This window comes from Silene latifolia, chromosome 7 (assembly GCF_048544455.1).
Source record: "Silene latifolia isolate original U9 population chromosome 7, ASM4854445v1, whole genome shotgun sequence".
Classification (NCBI taxonomy): Eukaryota; Viridiplantae; Streptophyta; class Magnoliopsida; order Caryophyllales; family Caryophyllaceae; genus Silene; species Silene latifolia.
Window position 1 is genome coordinate 11,582,200 of NC_133532.1, and position 10,391 is coordinate 11,592,590.

General features: G+C 38.8%; 1 protein-coding gene across 1 annotated transcript in view; it reads right to left on the reverse strand.

The window, feature by feature from the left end:
• Nucleotides 1–1,666: 1,666 nt before the first annotated feature.
• The window catches only part of LOC141589726 (beta-amyrin 28-monooxygenase-like), a 9,816-nt gene continuing 1,091 nt past the window's right edge, over nt 1,667–10,391 (reverse strand). The window contains exon 2 of the mRNA XM_074410352.1: nt 1,667–2,031. Coding sequence (XP_074266453.1) covers nt 1,667–2,031 — 365 coding nt within the window. The remainder of the gene's footprint in view (nt 2,032–10,391) is intronic.

Here is a 10,391-nt window from a genome sequence, read left to right on the forward strand (position 1 = left end):
GTGATTAGGTGGGACATTAATATGGCTTTTAAGAAATCTGTCTTTGGTTGGGAGTCCATCAACACAGGTTTTCCAAAGGAAAAATTTTAACTTTGGAGGAATATTCAATTTCCAAATCCAGTGAAATTCACATTTTTTCAAGACTTTGATCGAACAAACCTTGTGCTAACCATGTTGCTGTTTTGGTAGAAAAATTTCCATCTACGGACAACCCCCAAAGGAGGGTATCCGGAATATCCTTATGAGGCAGTGGAATGTTAATAATTTGATTAACAATATCGTTGTTTACTAAATTGGATAATTTACAAACATCCCATTATTTATCAGATGTTATGAAATCTTTAACCAAAAGATTAAGATCACGATTACTATCATCATCAACCATAGTGCTTGTAAGTGGGTGTGCAAAAACTCAATTATCAGACCAAAACTTAATGTTGCTACCATTACGGCATTACCTACTTGCCATCTCAAATTTTCTAAATAGAGTCCGAAGACTCATAAGTTTACGCCATAGCCAAGAAGAGACTGAATTAGGCTTATGATCAAATAGTGAACAATTTCTCAAGTATTTTTTAGTTACCACTTTGACCCTTATACTTTCCTTATCTATAAGAATTTTCCATAAAAGTTTTATTTAAAGAGCTTTATTAGCTGCTTCAGAAGATTTAATTCCTAAACCACCAAACAACTTTGGTAAACAAACTTTATGTCAACCAATCAAATTAAGAGAACTCTGGGAAGGATTTTTATTCCAAATAAAGTCTCTATTAATTTTATCTAGTCTATTATGGATCGATGAAGGAAGGAGGAAGCTTTGCATCTGAAAAGTTCCCTTTGCGGCTAAATTAGCATTGACAAAAACTAGTCTACCTGCTTGGGATAACGAATTTGCTTTCCATTTCGATAATTGAGTGCAAGAAGATTGAATAATGCTCTCGAAAGTACTTTTAGTCACTCTGCTATCAATTATAGGACATCCTAAGTACTTACCCAAATGAGCTTCCTCGTTCATATGAAGAATGCCTCTAAAGGATTCACGAAGAGAACGCTCAATATTCCTAGTGCATTGAAAAGTCGATTTGTCAAAATCAACAAATTGACCGGAAATCGTGCAGAATTTATTTAAAATAGACTTAATAGTTCTACAACTCTGGTTAGAAGCTTTAGCGAAAATGATAGTATCATCCGCAAAGGTGAGAAAAGGAATTTTCTCCACCCGAATCCAATTCTAATACCAATATATCATAATTTAAAATTAAATTTGATAAATACCGCTTAAATATGAAACAAAAACATAAAAATAATATTGTCAATGAAAAAACAACAAACTGAAGAACACATTTATCGCTGCTATTGCTCGAAGTAGTAATTAGTTACTCCCTCCACAAACCTATTTTCACCCCCATTTGCTTTATTGCGGTCTCCAAGACGACACTTTGACCGTGTTTTTCGAAGTCTATATGTTACTTTTTTTTCTTGAAATTTTTTTCGTGAAAGATTGTAAAGAATATTTATAATTATATTGAATGAATTATGTGAATTACAATGCAATGCTATTTATACAAGAGACGGAAACCCTACGCCTTGAAGCCTAAGTAAACTATCAATGAGAATATGGAAAATACAATATACAATAACTATATTTACGGAGATACATAATCTATTATGAAGACGGAATAATCTTCGTATTATTTACTTCCTTAACACGCTCCCGCAAGATGGACGGTCCAGAGACAAGGCCAATCTTGGAAAGCAACAGATGAAAACGAGTACGAGGTAAAGACTTGGTTAGAGCATCAGCTAACTGATCATCGCTAGAAATGTGTTGAACACGGAGAGAACCATTCTGAACCCGCTCACGAACAAAGTGAAACGAAAGAGCAAGATGCTTCATACGTGAATGGAAGACGGGGTTAGCAGAGTAGTTAGTCGCACTGAGATTGTCAGAGAAAATTACCGGAGAGGAGACAGAAGTGACACGGAGTTCCTGCAAGAGAGATTGTAGCCAAGCAAGCTCGGTAGTAGTGGCTGCAATGGCACGAAACTCAGATGCCGTAGAAGAGAGGGAGAGACTGTTGGGGCTGGTGTCCTTAACAGTTAGTGCAAGGACTTATAAATCTCTAAAAGGATCAAAGGGCATACTTTTGGTATTATTATCAGTTGATCCACGTTTATCAATAACGGTTGGCTTGCTAGATAAGTTTGACGTTATTGTCATACAGATGGCGGTGATCAACTGGTCCCTAAAAGTCACACCTATAGGATACGTTTGAGAGACGTGACAGTATGAAAATACAGTCATGTAGATGCCAAATTTGACTAACCAGTTAGTCTGAGTTATTTGACTAATAATTAGTCAAAATGTGATGTTGAGATATTTTATTTAATACGGATTAAATAAAAATGGCTAAGACGAATTAAGCGGTTAATTCGTAAAATTAAATATAAGCGATTTATATTTGATTAATGTATATTGAATAAATATAATTATACAATATCGTCTTTGTCGGACATGTATTAATGTTTCAACTAATCCGTATTATTAGTTGATGCTTTAAACCGATAACCGATGACGATTTATGATAAAACCGTGTCATATACATTTAGCGATTTACGAACCGGACCATGAGCTAATTCTAAAAGGAAGTGGAAGCCCACTTCCCAAGGCCCTCTCGGTTTGGCCGAATTAGAAGAACAAAAGGGAGCCTCTCCTCTTGTTTAACCTAATGGTCATTTGTGAAAAATAATTAGGGTTTTGATGAGTGCTTTCCTCTGAAAAACCTAGATCTCTCATCTAAGAAAACCTAACACAAATTCTCTCAATATTGCAAGGCAATTAGAGAATTCTCTTCTAGCACAAGGGCATAATCTCAGACGGTCTTGGGTGTTTCGATTAGGAGGAAATCTCTGTTGATTTCTGATCTTAGGCCAAATTCTCAAGGACCCGAGGTTGTTTCTTTATTCCTTATCGCTTCTATTGTTATTTCGTTTATGACTATAATTTGCATATTAAATTTACGTTATAGTCCTATAATTTAAGGGTATTATACGGATATTACCCCACAAGTGGTATCAGAGCGAGGCCACGTAAATTACAATTGTGTTTTATCAAACCGTTTTGTTTTGATCTTTTGTTGCTCACGATTTTGAGCCGTATAAATTTTTTTTTGGCCTTTTTGATGCTCTCGGTTTTTACAGCATTTAAAAAAAAAAAAATTTTCGTGGTACTGGTACTGTTCACGTACAGCAGTACAGAAAAAAAAAAAAGAAAAAAAAAAATGTTTTTTTTTTTTTTTTTTCGGGCCAATTTTGCATAAAACGTTTTTATGCTCTCGCTTGTTAGTGAAACGGTTCACCCACGTAAAATAAAGTTACTTTAAAACGATTTATTGTAACGGATTATCTCGGATTAAAATTAACTTGACTAAAGCGGTTTTGTCATGTAATTTTAATTATCTTTGGTGGTTTGGATAAAAATTTAACATAATTACGGAATTATGTCACGAATAAATTTTAATTTTAGTTGATGCATTTTAATTTATCGTTCTTGCTTAATTTGAATGCTTTTAATTACGTATTTATTTATTTTTGCAAACGGTTGTAACTTAGTGTGGCCTTAGTAGAACGTGTTACCGTAATGATGGAACACGGTCTTGGTTGTATTTTGAGATCTCGTATCTCCATTTTTATTTCTTTTAATTACAGTTTTTATTTAGAATGTAAATAGGTTTATATTTTGTAAATTTTAATTGTAATTTTGAGAAGACTAAAGAAGGAGACCGGATGCTCACTCCCGCTACATGGACAAAGATGGAACATCAAGACAAGCTTTTCGGGTCCAACGGTGGATTCCAAAGTTGTATTATGTTCTTTTTACTAGGATAGGCCACACTAGGAATTTTTTATTTACGTATTGCGTTCATTTATTTATTTTTCGTAACGATAATATGCATCATATTCCGCCTAAAAACCAAACCACCTAATTATTGCATGAAAACTGACACATATAGAGGTCACGAGTTAGTTTTCTTTGACATTCTCATGTCACATGATTTTAAGCCATCACCTAAATTAATTCATTCACGCAGACGCTAGTTATTTGTTCACTTAATATGAATTATAATTTAGTTGATGGGATCTTCCTCGTATAAACAAAAATTGAGAATAGTCTTTATAGGTCAAACTCCAATGAGTCCCTTCTTCGTCGGTAGGCATAATATGACCCCTTCTACGTCGGGTAAGTTGGAACCGATTGACCTATTTTATCTCAACACTATGGTCACTCGTACGATCCTGTGATTATGGTGGACTATAGATAGGATTTACAGAAATCTATCGACCAAGAGTTCTTACGGAAGAATTAGCTAAACAGTTGGCTTATCAATTTACAGAAATTGATTCTTGGGATCACTTGTATCATTCTTGAGGGAGATCAATAATACAAGTGCAATGAGTCTACACGATTAAAATGAATTTTAATAGACTTAAATCACCTCGATGAGTTGCTTATTTCGTTTTTGTTTTTCTCTCTTTTTCAGTGTAGATCACGAACTTTTAAACTGCTAATAACAAATGGCTGGTTCTACTGATAACCCAATGCCAAGTGCCACATTGGACCGTGAGTCCCGGCTTCGGATCTTCATGAATCGATGAATCGCCTACTCGATCAAGAATGATGGATCAAACTTCGCGGACCGGGAGGCGGCATTACGGAATGCCGCCGCCGCCGACGGAAGCCCAAATATCTATTAGAGCCCCTCCCGCAAACCCAGGTCCCACGGCTAGAGTCTTTTGAAATCACCAAGTTTAATGATTTCGTATGGAAGCGGTCCGATTAAAAACGTACTCATTTTTGCAATGGAATCCAATTTGCAGAAACGCTTCATAGCCCATGGTGCAAACAAGATTTTCACCATGCTCACTAAGGAATTCTCGAAAGCACCGAGAATCGTGACCTATGAGCATACCACTCGCTTCTTTGATGCGAGACTCCAGAAGGGCCAACCGGTTAGCCCACACATTCTCAGCATGATTGAGAATGTCGAGAAGCTGGAGACCTTTGATTGTAACATCAGCGAGAACATTGTTATCGACCGCATGCTTCATTCACTCCACGATGGTTTTTCGCAATTTAGAGCGAATTACTATATGAATGATTTGAAGAAAACCCCACATGAACTGCACTCCCTTCTCGTACAGACCGAGAAGGACATGAAGTTCAGTGGGAGCTCGAAACAGGATGTTCTCGTTGTGACAAACAAAGGGAAAGGTAAGGGCAAAGCTCAGGCAAACCTAGCAGTAGGTAAACCGAAGCTCAAGAAGTCGGGTTCAGGTAAAAGTGGGCCTGGTGAGTCGAGCACCTCATCAGGAATGACAAAGAGCAAGAATGAAAACATGGAATGCCATCATTGCCACAAGACTGGGCATTGGAGGCGTACATGTCCTGTTTACCATGAGGACATTAAGGCAGGTCGCGTTAAACCTGTTGGTATGTTTTCATCCTCTTCTACTTTTATTCATATGATTGAGATTAACCACGCAAGTTACGGAACTTGGGTACTAGATACTGGTTGTGGTTCTCTTCTGTGTAATCATGTGCAGGGGCTCCGGAACATCGAACCCCTCGTAAAGGGTGAGGTGGACCTGCGTGTTGGGAATGGAGCAAGAGTGGCTGCCGTCTCAAAGGGGACATATGTGATCCAGCTTCCTAGCGGATTTGAGTTGTCATTATATGACTGCTATTATGTACCCAGTCTTTCTAAGAACATTATTTCAGTTTCTGCACTTGACAAACTTGGATTTTCATTTGTAATAGAGAATAATACTTGCATTTTCTCATTACACGATATGATTTATGGCAAGGCAGTCTCCATGAACGGAATTTATGTTTTAGATCAGACCACCGAAATATTACACGTAATGAATAAAAAGTTAAAGGTTGGTGACAAAGATCAAACGTATCTATGGCACTGCCGTATGGGACACATTAATGAGAAACGCGTAAAACAGCTCATCAAAAATGGAGCTATCTCGGCCTTTGATTTTCAATCATTTGGCACGTGTGAATCATGTCTCATCGGTAAGATGACTCGGATTTCCTTCAAAGGTGTTGGAATGCGCGCTGACCTATTAGGACTCATACACACGGATGTATGTGGACCTATGTCAATCACCGCACGAGAAGGCTATAGGTATTTCATCACTTTCACGGATGATTTAAGTAGATATGGCTATGTCTACTTAATGAAACACAAAAGTGAATCCTTTGAGAAATTCAAGGAATACCAAAATAGGGTACAGAACCTATTAGGTAGAAAGATTAAAACACTACGTTCAGATCGTGGTGGCGAGTATCTTTCTCACGAGTTTGATCAACACCTAAAGGACTGGGATTGCCTTACGCTTAACTCCACCCGGAACACCTCAAATTGAATGGTGTGTCCGAACGGAGAAATCGAACACTACTTGATATGGTTCGATCCATGATGAGTCACACGATATTACCCGATTCATTATGGGGTTATGCTCTTCTGGTCACCGCTCTAATACTTAACCAAGTCCGTCTAAAGCTGTTGACAAGACTCCATATGAACTATGGAAGGGAACGGTCCCTAACTTGTCCTTTATACGGGTTTGGGGCTGCGAGGCTTATGTCAAGTGGAGACACGAGGATAAGCTCGGCCCGCGATCGGTCAAGACGTACTTTATAGGTTATCCTAAAGGAACGCTTGGTCATTACTTTTATTCGCCAACCGAACAACGTGTTTTTGTTGCGGCTAGTGCGACATTCTTAGAGAAGGAATTTCTCGAGAATGCAAAGAGTGATAGAACCTTCGACCTGTCGGAGATTCCAGAACCAAGTACCGAGCAACTATTGGAGGAACCTATTCCTTCAATCCCTATGCGGTTAACATTCCCGAGGAACCTAGGAGGTCGGGAAGAGTCTCTATTCCTCCGGACAGATACATTGGTATGGTCGAGGAACATGACATAGATGACGTTCTACTCTTAACGAGTAGTGAGCCCGCAACCTATAAAGGTGCCATGACTAGTTCTGACTCAAAGCTATGGCTTGAGGCCATGCAATCCGAGATGGACTCTATGTATGAGAACAACGTGTGGGATCTTGTTGACTTACCTGCTAAGGTTCGTCCCCTTCAATGCAAATGGCTTTACAAGATAAAGCATTCTGTGGAAGGTCAACAAGATATCTATAAAGCACGACTAGTTGCTAAAGGTTTCACCCAAGTGCCAGGTTTGCACTACGATGAAATTTTCGCACCCGTAGTCATGTTGCGTTCCATTCGGATTATCTTAGCGATTGCCGCTTTTCATGACTATGAAATTTGGCAAATGGATGTGAAAACCGCCTTCTTAAACGGCTTTTTGGAGGAAGAGTTGTACATGGTACAACCCGAAGGTTTCATCGATCCAGAACATCCTAAGAAAGTGTGCAAGCTTAAGCGTTCCATTTATGGACTTAAGCAAGCATCAAGGAGTTGGAATCATCGCTTCGACCAAGTGATTAAAGAAAATGGATTTACTCGATCGGTCGAGGAACCATGTCTTTATATCAAGTCGAGTGGGAGCAAGATTGTCTTCCTAATATTGTATGTCGATGACATACTCCTGATTGGGAATGACATACCTCTCTTAACTTCGGTGAAAGTATGGTTGAAAAACCATTTCCAGATGAAAGATCCGGGAGAGGCACAGAATTCTAGGCATCCGTATCTATCGAGATAGATCACGACGGATGCTATCTCTCGATCGAGTCTTACATAGACAAAGTCCTAGAGAGATTCAAAGATGACTAACTCCAAGAAGGGGTTCCTTCCTATGGCTCCAGGGGTGAATTTGAGCAAGTCTTAGGCACCAGAGACACCGGAAGAGAAAGAGCGCATGACACGGATTCCTTATGCCTCGGCTATAGGATCAATCATGTATGCCATGATATGAACACGTCCGGACGTGGCATATGCATTGAGTATGACAAGTCGATTCCAACAAAGATCCAGTGAATCACATTGGCTGGCTCATCAAGAACATTCTTAAGTACCTACTGAGGACTAAAGATTGGGCATTGACTTATGGAGGCCCTCAAAAGCTATGCGCAACCGGTTACGCAGATGCTATCTTCCAAACGGATCGAGATGACTCGAAATCTCGATCGATTCGTTTTTACTCTTAATGGCGCTGCGGTCACCGGAAGAGTTCGAAACAAATCAAATTACATGTGAGATTCTACGACCGAGTCCGAGTACTATGCCGCGTCTGAAGCTACAAAGGAAGCGATATGGATGCGTCAATTCTTACATGGACTATCTGTAGTGCCTAGTTCGAATGACCCGATCACCATCTATTGTGACAATAGTGGTGCCATCTTCCAAGCTAAGGAGCCAAAGTCTAGCAACAAGTCTAGACATGTACAACGGAAAGCTCATCTAATCCGGGATTACGTGGAGCAAAAGGAAGTAGTGATAGAAAAGATTGCTACAGATGATAACATAGCAGATCCTCTCACTAAACCATTACGACAAGATAAGCATGAAGGTCACGTTAATTCCATGGGAATTAAACGTGTTCCTAAGTTGTAGTACTCTTTTATGGATTAGATTCATTCCCTTTTGTACTCTATACAACATCATCGTTTTGATATTTATATAAATTCTGTTTTTCATGTGGAATTGTACGACAATTTTGAACACCACAAAGTGAACTGAACAAACATTATATTTTTAGTCCTTAATTGCCCACATGAGCTGATAACTCTGGCAATTATTTTGTGACGTTGGTTGATGGTGGGTTCAACGAGCCATAAGTCAACCGGTTTACTGACCAATCACAGAGGCGATTTATACGGATATTTCTTAGGACACAATTGTGATATCGACGTGGAGTCCTAAATGTTTTATAACATTCAGTGCCCGGTCGTGGATAGGACCTCCATGGTGATCCTAAGAGTCGATTCTTTTGACTATCGACTGTCTCTTGAGACTAAGGCAGATTTTGGGTGACTTTGGTTTCTTTCTCACGGTCATCCGTAACAGGGGGCCAAGTAGATTGTTTCTGGGTCATTTCATGCTGTGCTTAGATCGGAAGGAGTTCGAGTTGAAGGAAATATTCAGCCTTTATCAGGTACTCGATATTTCTCGGGGCCACTCGAGGAGTCAGAATCGAAATGCATGGCCATGCTCGGATACGGATTCGTTTTATCAGTTAAGTTACTCTCTAGTCGGGAAACCACTCTTGATACGGATCGATTGTAAAATACGACCTTTGCGGATCCGGATCTGCAAATTGTTTTACATTGAGTGGGAGAAATTTTAAATGAATATGAGAATCGGTTATCGCACATACACTTGTACGGACAAGTGGGAGTTTGTTGGAGCTTGTGTCCTCCAGTTAGTGCGGATAACGTCATTGCACATACACTTGTACGGACAAGTGGGAGCTTGTTGGGGCTGGTGTCCTTAACAGTTAGTGCAAGGACTTATAAATCTCTAAAAGGATCAAAGGGCATACTTTTGGTATTATTATCAGTTGATCCACGTTTATCAATAACGGTTGGCTTGCTAGATAAGTTTGACGTTATTGTCATACAGATGGCGGTGATCAACTGGTCCCTAAAAGTCACACCTATAGGATACGTTTGAGAGACGTGACAGATGAAAATACAGTCATGTAGATGCCAAATTTGACTAACCAGTTAGTCTGAGTTATTTGACTAATAATTAGTCAAAATGTGATGTTGAGATATTTTATTTAATACGGATTAAATAAAAATGGCTAAGACGAATTAAGCGGTTAATTCGTAAAATTAAATATAAGCGATTTATATTTGATTAATGTATATTGAATAAATATAATTATACAATATCGTCTTTGTCGGACATGTATTAATGTTTCAACTAATCCGTATTATTAGTTGATGCTTTAAACCGATAACCGATGACGATTTATGATAAAACCGTGTCATATACATTTAGCGATTTACGAACCGGACCATGAGCTAATTCTAAAAGGAAGTGGAAGCCCACTTCCCAAGGCCCTCTCGGTTTGGCCGAATTAGAAGAACAAAAGGGAGCCTCTCCTCTTGTTTAACCTAATGGTCATTTGTGAAAAATAATTAGGGTTTTGATGAGTGCTTTCCTCTGAAAAACCTAGATCTCTCATCTAAGAAAACCTAACACAAATTCTCTCAATATTGCAAGGCAATTAGAGAATTCTCTTCTAGCACAAGGGCATAATCTCAGACGGTCTTGGGTGTTTCGATTAGGAGGAAATCTCTGTTGATTTCTGATCTTAGGCCAAATTCTCAAGGACCCGAGGTTGTTTCTTTATTCCTTATCGCTTCTATTGTTATTTCGTTTATGACTATAATTTGC